The sequence below is a fragment of the Bos indicus genome, chromosome 5 (genome assembly GCF_029378745.1).
Source record: "Bos indicus isolate NIAB-ARS_2022 breed Sahiwal x Tharparkar chromosome 5, NIAB-ARS_B.indTharparkar_mat_pri_1.0, whole genome shotgun sequence".
Lineage (NCBI taxonomy): Eukaryota > Metazoa > Chordata > Mammalia > Artiodactyla > Bovidae > Bos > Bos indicus.
In genome coordinates this window covers 117,573,254-117,593,026 of record NC_091764.1, presented here as the reverse complement: position 1 = coordinate 117,593,026, position 19,773 = coordinate 117,573,254, and the positions used below count along the sequence as shown (strand labels likewise).

The 19,773-nt window shown below is 53.2% G+C and overlaps 1 protein-coding gene across 2 annotated transcripts in view; it reads right to left on the bottom strand.

The window, feature by feature from the left end:
- Positions 1 to 19,773, bottom strand: part of TBC1D22A (TBC1 domain family member 22A) — a 260,368-nt gene that overhangs the window by 160,229 nt on the left and 80,366 nt on the right. For both annotated transcript variants that reach the window (XM_070790591.1, XM_019961997.2), the window contains exon 5: positions 11,253 to 11,323. In XM_070790591.1, coding sequence (XP_070646692.1) covers positions 11,253 to 11,323 — 71 coding nt within the window. The remainder of the gene's footprint in view (positions 1 to 11,252; positions 11,324 to 19,773) is intronic.

Sequence of the window (19,773 nt, the reverse complement as noted above, 5' to 3'; positions counted from 1 at the left end):
AATGGACATGAATTTGTGCAAACTCCGGAAGACAGTGGAAGACAGGGGAGTCTGGCGTGCTGCAGTCCATGGGGTCACAAAGAGTCGGACACGACTTAGCAACTGAGCAGCAACGACTCATGGAATTTATATAAGTCTTTAATCAAAAGGCTCACATCTTTTCTTTAAAATTTCATTCTGTTTTTTCTGACCACGCTGCACAGTGTTTGGGATCTTATTGATAGTTTCCCGATCAGGGATGAAACCCGTGCCCCCTGCATTGGAAGCACAGAGTCTTAGCGACTGGACCAGGGAATTCCCAAAAGGCTCACATCTCGAAATGAGCTTGGTGCTCTGAAATGCGGTACAGAGCAGAGGACAAACGAGTCTCAAGAAGAGGGACAGAAAAGAAAGGCAGCGAGCTGAGCCCTCGGGAGCCGCAGCCCCGCCCGTCCTCCCCAGGGGTCCGGGCTCGGCACTGCAGCCTCCCCGGGGCTGAAGGACCTTCACCCGCGGCCGCACAGAGGAGCGGGCACCCAGCAGTGGGCTGGCGTCCACCGAGCTCCCACAGCAGGACCAAGAGCCGAAACCCCATCTGGACATGCCTCATACGGCACGGAGAGGTCAGGCGTCTGCAGGCCCTACAGCTGCACACGTGTGTGCTTACACATGCGTCCATGACACACACACACAGGCACACACAGACATGTGTGTGCCTGTGCCTGGGTCTGCACACGTGTGCATTTTCCCCTCTCTCCAAAGACTCCTGGATCTTGGCAGCCGCAGTCCCGGTCCAGACTCTGCGAGGGTCAGGCAGCGAAGGGCAGCCACAAAGAGCCCAGACAGCTGCCTCCCACTTTCCACGTCTCAGTCAACACTACTACCGCATCACGCCCGGAACAGAAGGTCCTGCTTCACGCAAGCGGCTCCGTGACAGGTGACAAGGTGCACAGCTGTGTGGCGACTGCCCGTGAAGACCAGAGCACTGTCACCCCGAGTCCGTCCCGGTGCCCCCTCGGCCAGGAGGAGCGGGGAGTCACTCCCTCTGCCCCACGCATCTCAGCCGCCACCCCAGAACCGCACGGAAATGGCATCGCGGGGGCCGGAGCCTGGGAGCAAGGCTGCCCTCGCCCAGGTGTGCTCGCTCTGCCTGACCTACAACGTGGTGCCCGCCTCTGCACAGTGGTGTGGCTCAGCTGTGCACACACACACACACACACACACGTTCTTCCTTTATATTCATTCCCATTCCGGTTTATCCCAGGAGATGGGACAGTTTCCCGTGCGCCACAGCAGGACTCTGTCGTTTATCCACTCTAAATGAAGTGGTCGCATCTACCAACCCCGAACTCCCAGTCCTCCCCACCCCATCCCCCCAGCAGCCACGAGTCTGACCTCCCTGTCTGTGGGCCTGTTTCTGTCTTGTGGATGAGTTCATTGTGTCATATTTCAGACTTCAGCAGGTGAGCAGACAAAGAAGATGTGTGTGTGTGTGTGTGTGAGAGAGATGGAGTGTTACTCGGCCATAAAAAGGAATGGAGGAATGCCCCTGCGCAACACGGGTGCAACTCGAGATTATCGTGCTGAACGTGAAGCCAGAAGGAGAGAGACCAACGCTGCGTGACAGACCGCCATCTCCGGAGACTCTTTCTGAAACCAGCAGTGACCCCCCCCCACCCTTTCTCCCTGAGAATTTCCCGGAGACTCTTTCGGAAACCAGCAGTGACCCCCACCCCCCAGCCTTTCTCCCTGAGCGGAATTTCCAGGGTATGGTTAAACCAGTTTGTGAAGCCCCTCACTCTTTGCTGATCATCTGAGTTGTTTCTAGTTTGGGGTTATTTTAAATAATGACTGTTATAGATATTCTTGTAGCAGGCTTTTACGATATACACTTGATTTCTCCTGGGTAACTGGGTCACAAGTAGGCATATGCTTAATTTTCTCAGCAACTGCCAGACCTGTTCCCAGAAGGATCATACGGTTTTCCACAGCGACTAACAAGGTCTGAGAACCTTGAGTGTTGTCCATCTCTCAACATCAGTCCTTGTCAAGGGCTTTTACTTCATTTCCCAAACGATTCACAATGCTGAACGTCTTTTCACAGACCCCTCTGCCACTTTTCTCTTCTTTGATGAAGCATCTGTTCAAATCCTTTGCCCGTTTTTTGGGTTTTTTTTAACCAGTTGCTTGTTTTCTTACTGAGTTTTATGAGTGCTGGATACATTCAAGATGCAAGTCTTTTTGTCAAATATATGCACTCTGCTTATATTTTCCTAGCCTGTGGCTTGCATCTTTAATGTCTTAAACAATAGAGTTTTAAATGTTCATCAAGTCCAAAGGACGGTTTTCCTGTTATACTTGTATTTAGCGGTTCTTGTGTCCTGCATAAGAAGGATTTTCTCCTTGCTTTCTCCCTGGACATTCTAAAGCTCATCCCGGTGCGTCCCTCCTCACCCCTCGGGCATCCTTTAACTGGTCACTTCCTCAGGAGGGTGGGCCTGGCCCAAGCGGGGCCCGCTCACACAGCCCCCAGCAGGCACCTAAACTGTCAGTGAGTCATCCCACCTGAAAGTGGACAAACGAACAAGCACAGCAGCCGTGAGTCCGCCGTTTAGAGCGTTTCCAGCCCACAGTGGACGTCATCGTGTTCACTGTTAAACACCTGTGCATCCTTTGTCAAACTGCATCCTAGAGAGCCTCTGGGTACCAATCTGAGGCTCCTCCTTCAGGGTGAGCAATCCCCTTCCTTCAGGACAAGTCTTGATGGGCCGATATACCCCACCACCCCACCAGCCCCAGTGACTGACAGGCTCGGGGGGAAAGAGGGAACCAGAAGCAGGCACGAAAGCCAGGTACAGGGTGCGCTCTGCTGCTGCTTGTGAATCAAAAAGAACGTGCAGAGTCTGGAGCTGTGGCAGCCATCCTGTGACCCTGAGGGAGAACCACGAGCCGCAGATCCACCATAAAGAGCCGACGTGAGGGCAGCTGTGCTCAGCCTCGAGGATGAAGCCAGCCTAAGTCCAGCCACCCCTTCTCAGCTGTGTGAGCATGCACATCCCCTTTACCCGCCTTTGGGCATCAGTGAGCATCTGTTCTATATTATAAACTACACACTCGTGCACATTTAACACATTTGGATCACATCATTTAAGCTTTTTAATAAACATGTATTGAAATATACCATGTGTGTGCACACGTTGCCCAAGTATGTGTGTGAATGATCACACAATGAACACATCTCAGGGCAGGGTGGGGCCTCCCAGCCACTGACCCTCGCTCCTGACCTGCCGTTGGAGGTTCCCCCTGACGCCTCACACCTGCCAGGTTTTGCCTATCAGGTTTCTGAACTTTACACTCATGGAATCTGTTTCTTTTCTCTTTTGCCTCATTGCTTAAACTCAGTGTTACATTTGAAAAATTCACTCGCTCTGTAACACAAAACAGTAGTTAATTTTCACTGTTGCATAACACCTCCATTGCAAAATCCGTTCTGTTGACAGACATTTGGGTAGTGACCAGGTTTCTGCGATAAACGTTCCATGCCTGCCTTTTACAGCACACGACATCCGTTTTGTTAAGTATACACCGGGGAGCAAAGGTGGGCGTACCGTTGACAGGTTTTGCTGAAGAATTTCCCAAGTGACTACACTCCCGGGGGACGTGCATGAGAGCACCCGCTGGCCTCCCTTCTTCCCAATGCCGGGCACCACCACCTTTTCCTTGCGGCCGTGCTGACGGGCTCACGGAGGTATCCATCAGCTCGCAGGCCTCAGGGCCTCTCCAGGGGCCTGCGGGAGGCCGTGCGCATCCTCGCCCGTGAGCAGCCCTCCCCTCCTGTTTGGTGGTCCGCCCCTCCTGCTTCACAGGCGCCTGCTGCACCCTCTGCACGGCAGGCCTGCAGAAACATCGCCTCCTCCCACCTGTGGCTTCTCGCCCATTAATGATGTCTTTTGATGAACAGAAGCTCCTAACCTGAACGAAGCCCAATTTACTTTTAATGACTAGTCCTTTCCATGGCCTGTTTAAGGAAACTTCCTCTCCAACATTCTGTGCTTACACGAGTGAAGTGAGTGAGTGAAGTCGCTCAGTCGTGTGCGACTCTCTGCGACCCCATAGACTGTAGCCCACCAGTCTCCTCCGTCCATGGGATTCTCCAAGCAAGAATACTGGAGTGGGTTGCCATTTCCTTCTCCAGGGGATCTTCCCGACCCAGGAATCAAACCCAGGTCTCCCGCATTGCAGGCAAACGCTTTAACCTCTGAGCCCTTACGTACCTGGACATAAAACCGTGAACCTGGGCTCGCACTGGCATAACGTTCTGTTCTCCTGCGGGGCTCAGCAAATGCCAGCCCACCACCCATTTCCGTAACCAGGACACCAGGGGCACAAGGCCACACCTGTCTGCCCATGGGTGTGGCTGTCTGCACATGACTAAGGCAGAGCTGAGGAGTCGGAAAGTGACCGTGTGACCCACTGAAACACATGCTCAGATACTCGGTAACCAGCCCTTTACAGAAAAAGCTTAACAACCCCTGCTCTGTGGGCACTGGTCCCCAAGGCCACGCGGCCTTCCACCACATGAAAGTCTTTATTACATATTTCCGTTTAACCTTTCCTGGATTTCTGAATGTTCTGAATATTTTCAACTGTCCAGTGCTCTAAAATACGTGGTCCTGAGCATCGTCTGATTTTTCCCGGAGTAAAATGTCTATGAGCGTGCTGTCAGCTCACTGGGACTCGGGATATACTTAAGGCTCTTGACGCTTTTTTTCCAAGTGAACCTGCAAGGAAGTGTAGCAATTTACACCCCAGCAGGCTTGTCACAGGTGTCGCCCGCCCTCCGCCTTCTCTAGCAGCGAGGAGGCGCTCCCCGAAGAACAGCCGCCCTAAAATGACTTCAATTAATTACAACCCGTCGGAAAGGGGCCCTGCTGTTCCCAGCGCAGCAGCGGGTCCAGCTGACAGATCCCTGCGAGTCAGCAGCGAGCGGCCCCTGGTTCCACCCGCCTCCATTTTTCTGGTCAAATGAGGCTCTTGTATCCCAAAGAGCAGACCGCTCCGCACACTTACACCACCAACAAAAACCACCACCAGCCCCCAGTGTGGACTGAAGAGGCCTCCAGCGCCTTCACACCAGCCGGTAAAGCGCCCACCTGAGCGGCTCAGACCCCGCCCCCTTCGGCCAGCATCACAGAAACCACCCAGAGCCCTCCTCCCACCTGGACCCCAGCCCGCCCTGGCGGGGCGTGAAGTCACAGCTTCCGAGAATCCATCTGGGAGCCCAGGCACCCACCAGGCCCAGGTGGGCCTTGACAGCCACGCCAAGCCCGTCGCCTCCTGGACAGAGACCAGGGGCTGCGTTTACTTCTTTTCCTTTATCCTGAAACTGCCACAGTCCCGGGTAAGGAAGGGAGGGACAGCTCCCCGCCGGGGTCCTGCTGCACACAGGCCTGGTGGAGGGCGGAAGGCAAAGCCCGCCCACCCGAGCCCCGCCCCTCTGACCACCCCCACCACCGGAGCTGCTGGGGGCCCAGGCACCGCCTTGCCCCCGCAACCCCGCCCCCCACAACCCCGCCCCGCCAGACAGGCCTCCCCCCTGGAAACGCCCAACACGCCCAGCCTGGCCCTTCCCACCTCTCAGCCCGGGATGCTCTCCCTTCCCCCGCCTGGCACCCCCCAAGACCAAGGCCCCTCTGAGCTCACGGCTCCCTCCACCTTGGGTCCCATCCCCTGCATCGTGGGCCAGCAGACCACCACTCACAGGCCACGTCCAGCCTGCAGGGAACCTTTTCAGGAACACAGCCACGCACCCTCATCATAGGAGAAATCTCCCAGCAACGTGGGCAGAGCCAGGCGGCTGCAGCGCCCACAAGAGGCAATGCCGCCCCATGAAGCCACCGCCTCCACCTCTGCCAGGCCGGCTCCCAGCCTCTGGGGTCTGGGCTCCAGGAGCGGGCGCCACGGCCGTTCCACAGGAGCGCCTGCCCAGCGCCCACCCTCCTCCCGGCCCCGGGGCCGAGGGACACGTCCAGGCACTGCGTCCACCTCCTCCTCCTCAGAGAGCAAGTGGCTCCTCAGCGGGGCTGCCTGGTCTGCCCTGCTGGAGTCGGCACCGCCCTCTCCAAGGAGCCCGTGAATCTGGGTGGGACCGAGACCCTGCAAGGCCCCGTCCCTCCCTCCGCAAGTTCTGGCTCCCAGGTCGCCGCCCCAGCCACCAGCTCGGCCCTGGGGGCCCCTCCTACTTCACTCCCGTTTTGTTCTGTAACATCAGCCCTTCTAAGATGCTGTGAACTTTAGTCACTGCATTTACCGCTATCTCCTCTCACTGGCATGCCAGCTCCAGCACGCAGGAATCCTCACTCCTCTGTTCACAGACATCCCTGGGGCTCAGGGTACCTTTTGGCACAGCAGATACTCCGCAGATACTTGGCGGATGAAGGCATGAGGTCAACAGATCTGGGATGACACTGCCACACCCCAAGAAGGGTCCCCACCCAGGAGGCTAGGAGGTTGTGTCTGAACTAATTCATGAGAAGTAGGGGGCTCAGTGGTAAAGAATATATCTGCCAATGCAGGAGACGTGAGTTTGATCCCTTGGGAAAATCCCCTGGAGGAGGACATGGCAACCCACCCCAGTGTTCTTGCCTGGAGAATCCCACAGACAGAGGAGCCGGCGGGCTACAGCCCATGGGGTTGCAGAGTCGGACACGACTGCGGGACTAAACACCAGCAACAGGGATGGGCTGGCACCCTCCTCTGGGCTGGGTCTGGAGGTGGAGGAGCGGATGGAGGTGGAGAGACAGAGGACAGACGCCCTCGCACAGGTGACAGCCGCGGGGAGCCCTGGGCAAGCTCGAGACGGCCTGGCACGGGAGGAGGGTGGACACGCGTGCAGCGGCCGGGTCAGGGCACTGGGGCCACCGGGGGGGCGCCGGCTGCGGCCGGAGGGGACAGCCTGACACAGACCACCTGCAGTGCCACCGGTGGATTCTAACTGAACGGGAACAAGGGCCCAGAAAGTCTCGCCACCCTCAAATGTTAACTGAAGAACCGAGACAGAACTTCTGAAAGGCAAGGGCATCGAAGTGGGGATGCGGGCAATGAGCAAGCCCACAGCCTCCTGACGCTCCCCTTCCTGAAGGAAAACACACACATGCAAGTTGAGGCCTCCAGATAATTAAGCAAGACTGGAAATTATGCAAATGAAATATATTCAAGTATGCAATGAATTTTAAATGACAGAACTACAGAAAACTTAATTGCTGTATTAGCATGCTATAAAAACACTAATCATAAATGTAAAACAATGCACGCATATACTTATATCAGAATTGTCCCGCTGACACAAACATCAAGTCGCTCCCTCCCGCCGGGTTCACGTGCAAACTCACCTCGATGAACGGACAGAAGGAAAGACGGCGTAAGAGCCTCACTCGTCGTTTCCAACCACCCTACCGACTGCCACGGATGGCAAGTGCTTAGTTTTTGTTGGATATTTCTGAAATGCTTTTTTAAAAGAGCCAAAAATGTAAGTTTCTAGAGCATTAAATTTTTAAATTTTTGTTTCATGTTGGAGTATAGTTAATTAACAACATTGAGTTAGTTTCCGGTTTTACAGCAAAGTGCTTCAGTTACACACGTACAATCCCCCGTTCTTGTTGCAAGCTCTTTTCCCATTTAGGTTATTACAGAATATTGAGCAGGGTTCCCTGTGCCATGCAGCAGATCCCTGTTGGCTATCTATTTGAAGGAAAGCAGTGTCTACAGCATTGGTTTTTAAAAGTTTCTGCACCACTTGCATGGAATTTCAGCGTTAGATGGCGTCAGAAGCGGTTTACCGGTGAGCTCTGGAGTACGGGTTAGCTCTCCTGAGTGACCAGAGCCCGGCTTCCCATCTTTCTTCATTAAAGCGGCATCTCCTACTCATCCGTTAAGAAAGTGCTCGTCCACACGCCACCAGGACAGTGTTAACGGCAGACCCTGAAACATCAGGCAAGCCGGTGGTCTCCCTAAATGAGGCAGAGCATAAACTCTTACCGACAGCCGCCCCTCAGCTGCAGGTGAGTCAGGCCCAGCCGCGCCCCCCCAGCGCTCCGCCCAGGGGTGCTGCCCTCGACGCCTCATCTCCCAGCAAGCTCGGGGGTGCCCTGCGTTGTCCCTCAGGGGGCCAGAGTGTCCTAGAGCAGCGCCCCCTACCCTGGACCTGCAAGAGCACCCCTGGGGAATCCAGATGGCAGCAATTACCAAGCCCCCCGGCTAACACAAGTGTGGACCCAGAATGGAAAGCTGCAGGTAGAGAGGAGGCCCGAAGCCCACACACCCCTGCCATGCCCGCCCCTGCCCCTCCCCCCAGCCTGGGCCAGGTGCTCGGTGGAACCTGGAGTCGGTGCACACCCTGGGACTGCAGTCCACCCCGGGATCTGCTCCATGGGCCCACACGTCAGCATTCGCAAGAACTCCCCAGGAGACAGGAGCGTGAGGCCCTCAGAGAATGACTGAGAGCTAGTCCTGACTGGGTGACCGCTGCTCCACCCCCGGCCCAGCCCCAGGAGCCCCCGGGTGCTTCCTCCAGGACACTCGTGGGCCTCACACTTGTAAAGGGCCCAGCCCAGGACAGATGCTCAAGAAACACCTGCTGAATCTTGGCCGAGTGATTAACGGGGTTCACTGTGCTCTCCAAGTCTCCCATCAGAGAACACGCCTGAGGCTGACCGTGCCGGGGGCACCCCAGGACGAGCACAGAGGCTCACGAGCTCCGGGTGTGGTTCACAGGACGGGAGAGGAAGGGTCCCACAGTCAAGACTTCCCCCTGCCTGCCCAAGCCCATGTCTGACCAGCACCCCTTAACTGCGTGGGTTCCCTGCCCCGGACGCCCAGATCCCCTCCCCACTCCCTGAGGCCACAGCGTGTGCAGGCGGGAGCCCGTCAGGTGGGGGTGACACCCCTGCTGACCCACACAGGCCTGAGTAGTCAGTGAGCACAGTCCCCAAGCACCCACACTGGCTTTCTCCTCAGTGGCCTGGGACCCTCCTCCCCTTCCATCCCGCCCATCCCAGCTCCTACCCCCTTCCAAGGGGCATGACCCGCTGCTGGCACAGGAATCTCACACTGCGCAGGACGGCACACAGCAAACACAAGAAACGTTTGCAGAACAAGCAAAAAGGCAGAGGAGAGGCGCGGGGAGAGCCGCATGCTGGGAGGACAGGCGCTCTGTCTGCAGGGGGCCAGCTCCACCCCGGGGCCAGAGGGCAGAGAGGGCAGGGGCTCCCTCCTTCTCGGCGGGCCCCAGGAGCTACGGGGACGTGGTTGTTCCCCTTCCCTGCTTTCCCGGCCACAGACAACACGCCCAAGACCGTGGAACTGCTCGGGCAACGCTGAGCGAACAAGGGGAGGAGGCAAGCTGCAGTGCCTCCCCCCGCCCGGGGCGCCTGGCTTCACCCCACAGCCCCCTGCCCTCACTCAGGCCTTCAGGAGGCGGCCCAGCCCTGGGCACCTGGCCTCCCCGCACCCCCCCTCCCACCCCCTGCCCCCGCCAAGGGGTCAGCTGACCCGCCGGTTCCTGGGGAGCCTCGGTGCTGGTTCTCTGCCTCCCCAGGCCACGTGACCTCCCGTGTCGCTCACCCGGGAAACCCCGACACGCCCTTAGAGACGGCCAGAAGCACCCCACCTTCTCCGAGAAGCTGTGGGACGCCCTCCCGTTGGTGGCCCACCTTCGGAGGGACGGGCTCGGCTCACTGTCCCCAACGCCTTTTTAACTCATCTGTCAACGCAAGTCGAAGACAGTGAGAGCTGCCCTAGTCACCTCTGCCCTTTTCCTCCACCCCAGCCCGCCTCCGCTTTCACCCGGGGGCGAAGACCCCAGACACGTGCCCAAAACACTGTCGCCCTCCTCTCGCCCTCTGGGGCCGCCTGCGGCCCACGCACGCCACGGTCTGTGGTCCCCGATCACATCCCGCTGCACCCCTGACCAACCCAAGGCCCCCACTGTGGTGCGCTGGAGTCCGGCTCCCCTCCGCCTCTGGACAGGGGCCCCTGTAACCGGCGGTGGTGACGTGAACAAACGTCAAGAAGGCCAGACTCTGTCTCCTGCATCCCAGCACCGCTGGTCACAGACCCTCCCCACCGTCCCGCCCCGCTTCAGACCGGCCGAGCCAAGCCGATCTCACGTCGCCCCTGCCCCTCTGCCCACTGACCCCAGGCGGCTCTTCCTCCAAGGCAGTCACTGGGCAGCGTGTGAGGGTGTCTAACCATGACCTGCAGAGGCGGGGAGCTAAAGGAAGAGGCCGGGACAACGTAATTCACAGAGGGCTTTCCACCAGGAGGAGCACACCCTTCACAAATGCAAAACCTCCACAGAGACCCGGAAAGTCTTCCTAAATGCGAACTTCCTAAAATGCGGCCTGGAGAGCCTGTAGCCTCTCTTAGAGAATGTTGGGAAAACCAGATACAAACGCTTAAAATAAAAAAACACCGAACAAAAACATTAGCAATTGCAGCGGGTCTAATTTTAATTGCAAGAGAATATTTGATCAATAAATATTCACTGTTCGGAGCTGCATCTGCATGCAGGATTACGAGGTACTAAGCTGCAAATTTATTAAAGCTCATTAGCAAGAAAGACTCTTTTAATACTGAAAGTCCAACCCAATTTAGGGTAAACTCTTAGGAGTCTCTATTGACTTAGTTCCCAAAATAACAAGGAAGAAAAAAAAAGGAAATGGGAAGAAACCTGTCTAGAAACGACTCCGAGATGTTCAGCAGGGCCAAGCTCACTTCTGACATTGACTCAGGGCGAGAACCAGCTCCCACCTTCTCCCGAAGCCCCCAGAATGTGTTGCTCCGCACTGGGTGTGAGGGAGCCACAGCCCAGCCTCCGTCACACAAACACACACTGGTCTAACACCATCACCACTGATGCTTTTTAAAAGATTTCCCTATTTGAGTCCTCGGAGCTGAAAGAATCTTCTATGCTGGAACCATTTTATAACACAGGTTTGGAAACACCACAAAGACTTTAAAAATAATAAGATCAGAGAAAAAGAACACAGCCGTTATGATTTACCCTCATTTTCTCCCAGTCTTGGCAAACCAAGCATGAAACTGAGCTAAGGGTGGGAAATGCCATCACAGCCCCAGCCAAAGCCGGATCTGCGAGGTGGAGCTGGGACACGTGTGGGGCTCAAAGCCCGCCCGGGCCGGGAGAGCCTGTCCTCGTGGGAGAACGGTGCCTGGGCAGGGTGTGCAGGGTGCGGGCACAGAGGGGCGCAACTTACTGAGAGCAGCTTCCACGTGATGGCACGGACGGGCTTGGGGATCCCGGACCAGCTCAGCTTCCTGAGCTCCTCTGTTAACACAAGAGAGACGGGAAGAAGGGGGTTACGGATGGCAGGCAAAGCTTCCCCCCTCGGGTGACATCCTCCTCCAGTTCCTCGGGGGGCAAGGAGCCCCATAAATGAAACCATAATGAACCTAAATGAGAACAATTTCAGATACTGATTGTTTTCAACACACCGGAGAAGTCACCACTCTATTCAAACCAACCTAAACGTGACCTGTTTGCCTTTAGATCTTAGCACACGCTTGCTCTACACGGCCCAAGCGTCCCTGGAGCCACAGGGACAGGCCAGGGGCAGAGGACACGCTTCCCCCAGCCTCCTGCCTCCCCACGCACCCACTCCCCTCCCTCTTTCCCCCCGCCCCCAGCTCACACCGTTCCTTCATCCCTTGTCACTCTCACCACTTACTCTTTAAGAAGACCTACATGAGGTGTGCTTCTCAGGACAGACTTTTTTTAATAGATTTATCTTTATAATTGAAGGATAGTTGCTTCACGACACTGTGCTGGTCTCTGCCATACATCAACATGAGTCAGCCAGAGGTATACGTGTGTGTCCCCCCCCATCTTGAACCTCCCTCCCACCTCCCACCCCATCTGACTCCTCAAGGTGGTTACAGAGCTCTGGTGTGAGTCCCGAGTCGCACGGCAAACCCCCACGGGTCACTGACTTTAAGGAGGTAGTGTACACGCCGCCACGTCCCACCTTCTATTCGTCCCACCCGCTCCTTCCTCCCCAGCCCAGGTTCTACATCTGTTCTCTGTGTCAGTAGGGGTTTTGAAAGACATCAGTTCGTGGAGATAAGCTTGTGTCTACACAGCACTGATTAAGGATGTGGCCACATCACACCCTGGGGACAATCAAGCGTCAACAGTGCAAGCCACAGCTGCCCCGACAAACACCCCAGGCTGGGCGGTGGTCACAGAGGGTGGGGCTGGCATGGACAGAGGCGCCTGGACAAGAGCAGGTCAGGGCGCAGCCTGGGGAAGCGGGTAAGTCAGGGCCCTGGGTTCTTTCCGACCTTCGGGGTCTCCTCGAGTGCCTCCATCACAGGCCCCGAATGGCCAGAGAACACATTTCAATCTGTAGGTACCTAACAGTCAGACCTACAGAAACGGAAGTAATTATTTCTTTCCTTTAAGTTAGGTTCTTCCCTTAACAGCTCAGAGCTAATGATTAATACTAGGAATAAAGGAAATGATTAAAGAGAAGAACTCTGGTAATAGAATCAACAAAACACAAAGTCCTGACATCTAATCTCTTTCCAATTACTAAAGTCTAAGTAAAATAAGTACGGAATAATTGGGCGACGGCACCAGCAATAACTTGCGTTTCACAGCAATCTCAGAAAATATCAAATCTTCCCCAGTTCCCTGAGGATATTATGAAAAGCAGGAACCTAATATCCGAACACCAATAATGGGATGTTTACCAATCACGTTCCTGGGGCCTCAGTGGCTGCATGGGCCCGCTTTCTGAGGATTGTTTATGAAGAAAGCCTAGAGAAATCTCCACCACTGATGTCCTCTGAACCTCTCTCCTCATGAAGGACCCTCGCAAGACGGTACCTTCAGTCAACACAGTGAGACACGGTTCTGACTCTGGTGCTGAAAGGGAGCTTTCGGGTATGAGGTCCTCCAGGCAGCTTGAGTTAGTTGGGGCCACGGTCCTACTGAGTGATGGAGGAACAGGCTCAGAGAGGTGAGGGGACTCGGCCGTGGTGGCACGCAAACCAAGGGGCCTTCATGTCCCCGAGTCCTTCCCCACCGTGGACTCCCATTACTAAGAAGGCTTCTGCTAATGCAGACAGATCTCACAGACAGAAGGGTCCAAAATCAAACCTCAGCAGACTGCAACACCACTGAAGGCCAAGATCAGTGAGACTGCAGGAATGAAAAGGCCGCTGCACACCAGGAGATCTTCCAACCTGATCCAGGTGTCAGGATGTGGGTGGGAAAAGTCCCAGGGCCACTCTGACAGGGGTCAGGTGTGGACTTTCAACCCAGGCCCATCTGCCCCTTCCACATTTCCAACAGAATTCTGACTGTGCAAAGTGACGCCCCCCTCCCCCCACCACCACACACATACCCAGCCAGTCAGGGCCATCTGCACCTTCCACCTTTCCAGCAGAATCCTGACTGTGCAAAGTGACCACACACACACACACACTCACCCCAGCAGGTCAGGGGCAGGAACCCACCGGCCTGCTGTACATTCAGGCTGGGCTGGTTGGCATGGAGGCACACGCACACATACACCCCCCCAGCAGGTTGGGGCACGAACCCACCCACCTGCTCTACACTCAGGCTGGGCTGGTTGGCATGGGGGCAAAGCCACGCCCTCACCAGCAGCCAATCTGGCCATGGGCCTGGGACCCCATCTGAACCTTGGGAAGAGAGCGCAGAGCAGCGGGGGCACCTGAGGACAGTTCTCCTGGCTCTCTGGGGATCTGCTAGATCTCTGATCTCTGGATCTCTGCTTCCTCTGAATGCTGGTGGTGCCAGATGTCAAGCTGGGGGCCGGCAGCCCCCCACCCCACCACCAGCCTGAGGATGAAGCCAGCAGACAGGCACACAGCACCCAGAGACATGGAGGACCCCAGGTTCTGAGTTCAGCAAGACGGGCAGATACAAGAGTCAAAAAATCAATAGCTTGTCTCTACTGACAAAAAAAGAAGTGGAAAAGGTTACAGGCATGAGCTTAACAAGAAACGCACCAGAAATACCATGTGAAGAAAACGGTAAGATTTTACTTGAAGACAGAAAGAAACAGGAAAACACGGAGGTCACTGACGGACGCTAACAAGTATCTAAGGAACGCTTCCCTGGGGCCAGCAGGGCAGGGGAGTTAATTACAAGGGTGACCGTCACGCAGACCCCACACGCGGGGAACTCACCTCTCGGCCCAAGGGCGGACCAAGGTAAAGTCTCAACCAGAGTAAGTGCTCACAGCACGAGGGGAGGGATGCGGCGAAGTCCTGAGGGGGAGATGCACCCCGTCAGCAAGGTCTCCTGGAGGGCGTCAGAGCTGAAACGCGACCCAGAGGTGCAGAGAGACCACCTGAGAGAAGAGGGGGCCGCAAGGGGAACATTCTGGGCCCAGGAACAGCTTACACGCAAGGGCTTGACCACGGTGTGGAAAAAGGATCAGAGGGGCCAGCGGTCACAAGACCACCACGCAAGGGCCTACTTTCGAAGCCCAAGGCAGAGGTGGTGGTGGCCGTGAGGGTGGCAGTGAGAGCAGGGCAGTGACCAGAAAGGAAATTCGGAGATAGAAGCAGGAGGAGGCAGATGAGGGCTAGATCACGCTGCTAACACGCCTACCCCTCTCTGCCTCCTTGGGTCACGGAGCATCGGCAGTGTCAGCCTCCCAGGGGGGAATCTTACTGAGAAGCAAAGACTCACGCTACAGATGACTATGGAGGTGGGACACTGGTGTTCACATAAAGATGTTTTCAACTTTTACTTTTTAGAAAGCAAATGCACTGCTGTAGATGTGCTATTTATTTCTCATTCATTTTCTGCTTATTGAAGTCTTTCTTGCATTTTAGTTTCCTCTCTTAGACGACTAGTGATTCTGCAAGAAATACGGGGACAGAGTGCTGAAAGGAGAACCAAACACAGGCTGTCACCATAAAGACTCAGGCAGCTGAAATAAAAGGTGGAAAAGATCTGCCAGGGACGTGCTACTCATAAAAAAGCTAATTTGCTTAATAATATCAGAAAAAAATAAACATCAGTACAAAGAGGGATGTTCCGTAACAATAAGAGGTTCAACTCGTTAAGCAGAGATATCCTTCCTAAATGTGTGTACCTAATAATATAGCTTCATAATGCATGAAGCAAACCCTGAGAGAAATAGACAAACTTTCAATCGTAGGCAGAGATTTCGGTGCCCCTCCCTGAGCAACCGACAGAATAGGCATTTTAAAAACCAGTAAAGGGAGATGTGAACTGGATCTAACTGGTCTGCAGGACGCCACATCCACCACCTGAAGAATGCACATTATTTTTAAGGACACACAGCGTATTTACCAAGCGGGCCGCATGTGCTGCCCAAGCAAGTCGTGATAAGCATCAAGAGCTCAAAACAACATCAGGTTTATCTGACCAGATGCCTTAAGTGAGAAATCACTCTACTGTGATACCCAGGAAATCCTCAAGTATTTGGAACTTTATTAACATACTTCTAAATATCTCATAAATCAGAGAAATCACAAGAAAAAAATTGTAAAATATTTCAAACTGAATGATAATAACAGATATCAACATGTGTAGGATATAACTAACACAATGCCCGGAGGGAAATGTATGCCCTTAAAAGCCTAAATCAGAAAAGAATAAAGGTTCAAAGCAATGAGGTTCTACTTAAGAAGCTAGGGAAAGATGAGGGATTTTAAACAAAGCTAAACTAAAAGAAGGGAAATAAAATAAGCATGGAAATAAGCAAACTGCTTTAAAAACAAAAAAAAAAAAATCAATAAAAACGTGTAGGTAGACTTGACCACTGGGAAAAAGTGTCAGACATGAGAAAGGAACATCGCTACAGACCCTACAGCCACAAAGAAATAATAAACGGATCCTGGTGACAACTTTATGCCAATAAATTCAAACATTTACACGAAATGGACATATTCCTTGAGAAATGTGGCCTAACGAAACTGATGCAAAAGGCAGCTGGAAACACGTATCTCCACATCAATTTAAAAAATAACGGTGGGCAGGATAAAAGGCTGCTGCTGCTGCTGCTGCTGCTGCTAAGTTGCTTCAGTCGCGTCCGACGCTGTGCTACCACTTTGAAAAGCCACATGGCAGGGCTTTTTATTTTACGTAAAGTTAAACATATATCTGTCCCATGACCCAGCAGCCCCACTACTTCATATCTGCCTAACAGAACTGGAAACGCAGGCCCACGGTGCAGTATCCACAAGGACCCTCAGAGCAGCTTTTCCACGGGGGGAAGGCTTGTGAACAATCTGTGAGCAGGCGGATATGTTAACAAACTGTGATGTATTCATAGAAAAGTATACTGTCTCTGCTTGTAAAAAATGAATTGCTGTTACACCCATGACTCTGACAAACACATTTAGGAAAGACATCTCTACTTAACGAGTTGAACCTGTTATCACTATGACACATCCCTCTTTGTATTGATGTTTGCTTTTTTTCTGATATTATTTCACAAATTAGCTTTTTTATGAGTAGCACGTCCCTGGCAGATCTTTTTTCCACCTTTTATTTCAGCTCCCTGAGTCTTTATGGTGACAGCCTGTGTTTGGCTTTTCTGCCGGCTCTCTGTCCCTATGTTTCTCGGAATCAGACTGCAGACTCATTAGTCGTCTACAAGAGAAAACTAAAATGTGACACGTGCTTTAATAAGCAGGAAATGAATGAGAAATAAAGAGCAAATCTTCTACAATCGCGCATTTGCTTTCTAAAAACTAAAATTCGGAACTGTCTTTATGGAAACAACACCAGTATCACAACTCCATACTCGTATGTGCTGTGAGTCTTCCCTTCTCAGTAAGATTCCCCCGGAGGCTGACCTAGCAGAGAGGGGCAGGGCAACAGACACTGGCTGTGGATTCAGCAGACGTGGGCTCCAGGCCCAGCGTGGCCAGTGAGACTCTATGGCCTCCCTCAGTCCTCTAAATCTCTCCTGAGCCCCAGTTCCTTCCTCTAAAACTTGTAACAAAACAAAAATACCTTCCTTGCTTGAGTCACAGAATCCTCGCATGGAACAAAGAAACAACACCCAGGAAAGTATCGTGACACACAAACGCAAGAGCTCGATCCTACTAGGCTTCCGGATGTAATTACTCATTCCTCTCCACGAGCCCAAACCACGCAGCCATTGGGGCTCGTTTGTTCTAATTGGATGTAAAATCACATCTGAGACGGAACCAAAAATCTGTCACAGAATGGTGTATGCAAAGAACTCCTAATTATAAGTACCTTTTTTTTCCCCTGAAAAGCCAGGAATAATAGAAAAATCAATCCATAATTTATTTTTTTTCTAATACTCTTTTGAACTGGTTTTAAGTCTTATTTTTCAAAACTTTGGTAGTACTAAAATCTGGCAGAAACACTGAACAGAAATAAATGTATTAGTGTGAAAATGCATTAATGTTTTAAAACATTTTAAAACAAGAAAGAACACACATTTTGTATTATTATAAAATACTACTATAAATTGATGAGACTGGAAAACTCTTTAATACTTTACTAAAATGCATAAAGTAAGAACGCTGGACTCTTCACCACAGTATTTTGTTTGTAGCCTGATTCACTTTGGTACAACGATAAAATTGTAGATCTTTCCAAGACACATAAGAAATGCACGCGCATCACGGTCACCGAGGCTCCCGTGCGAACCTAATACAGAGGCTGAGCTGTCTCCAGCCTCAGAGGGCCTGCCAAGCACATCTCTGGCTCCTAGAAGCCAGGGTATGGGCAAAGCGCATCCGTCAGCCTGCTCTGACCGGCACATGTTGAGCGCCCCTCTGTGTAAGCTGCCCCTGGGGCCAAAGCCACCTCCACGCTCCCCCTGCTCTGAGTCCATCTCACACATTGATTTATCCGGTCCGTGAAAACCGATCACTCCAAAGAAGCCTGGGAGAGTACGATCAGACCCCTTCCTACCCTCCAGGGGCTCGCTGCAAGCAGGAGGAAAGTGTAACACTGCATTCAGGGAAGCAGTTCGAGGAAGGTGCACAGCTGACGTGGGACACCGAGCAGAGGCGGCCTCCTCTCTGCAGGAGGGGACGCCAGGAACACCCCAGCGCCGCTGCTGGAGAGGCACCGGGAAGCCACGCCACAACCCAGCAGCTTTATGTCTGCCGGCCGCCCTTGACCTCATCCACACAACAGGAAGGGAGCGGTGTCATAAACAGGGGCGAGGGCATCCAGGAGGAGATGAGAGCAGACACGAAATGTCTGCTCGCGCCTCCCCGCCCTGAGTCGGGGGAGGGTCCCAATGGGCCCGCCGGGCCTCTGGCAAGTGGGGTGGCGGGTGCCCTGTGTGTTCTTGCCAAGCCCATGGGGAGCCCAGGAGGAGGGATCACCCGGCCCCCGCTTCTCCAGTCCCGCTGCCGGGAGGAGCCTGTCACACCTGCCCTCGCCCCGGGCCGCAGCCAGTTCAGAGGATGACATGGTTGAGGATGAGATGTTTGGATGGCATCACCAACTCAATGGACATGAGTTTGAACAAGCTCCAGGAGTTGGTGATGGACAGGGAGGCTTGGCGAGCTGCAGTCCATGGGATCACAAAGAGTCGGACACGACTGAGCGACTGAACTGAACTGAAGAAGTGTCAACACAAATCTGAATGATGGAACACTGCTGAGAGAGGAGGAGCTGACTCACACAATGCAAGGGCTTCCTTGGTGGCTCAAATGGTAAAGAACCCGCCTGCCATGTAGGAGACACAGGTTTGAACCCTGGGTCGGGAAGATCCCCTGGAGAAGGAAATGGCAACCCACTCCAGTATTCTTGCCTGGGAAATCCCGTCACCACAGTTCAGTTCAGTTCATTCACTCAGTAGTGTCCGACTCTTTGCGACCCCATGGACTGTAGCATGCCAGGCCTCCCTGACCATCACCAACTCCCGGAGTTTATTCAAACTCATGTCCATAGAGTCAGTGATGTCATCCAACCATTTCATCCTCTGTCATCCCCTTCTCCTCCCGCCTTCAATACTTCCCAGCATCAGGGTCTTTTCAAAAGAGTCACTTCTTTGCATCAGGTGGCCAAAGTATTGGAGTTTCAGTTTCAATATCAATCCTTCCAATGAACACTCAGGACTGATTTCCTTTAGGGTGGACTGGTTGGATCTCCTTGCAGTCCAAAGGACTCTCAATAGTCTTCTTCAACACCACAGTTCAAAAGCATCAATTCTTCGGTGCTCAGCTTTCTTTAAAGCCCAACTTTCACATCCATACATGACTACTGGAAAAACCATAGCCTTGACTAGACGGAACTTTGTTGGTAAAGTAATGTCTCTGCTTTTTAATATGCTGTCTAGGTTGGTCCTAACTTTTCTTCCCAGGAGAAAGCATCCTTTAATTTCATGACTGCAGTCACCATCTGCAGTGATTTTGGAACCCAAAAAAATAAAGTCTGTCACTGTTTCCATTGTTTCCCCATCTATTTGCCATGAAGTGATGGGACCAGATGCCGTGATCTTAGTTTTATGAATGTTAAGTTTTAAGCCAACTCTTTCACTCTCCTCTTTCACTTTCATCAAGGGGCTCTTTAGTTCTTCACTTTCTGCCATAAGGGTGGTGTCATCTGTATATCTGAGGTTATTGACATTTCTCCTGGAAATCCTGATTCCAGCTTGTGCTTCATCCAGCCCCACATTTCACATGATGTACTCTGCATATAAGTTAAATAAGCAGGGTGACAGTATACATCCTTGACGTACTCCTTTCCCGATTTGGAACCAGTCTGTTGTTCCA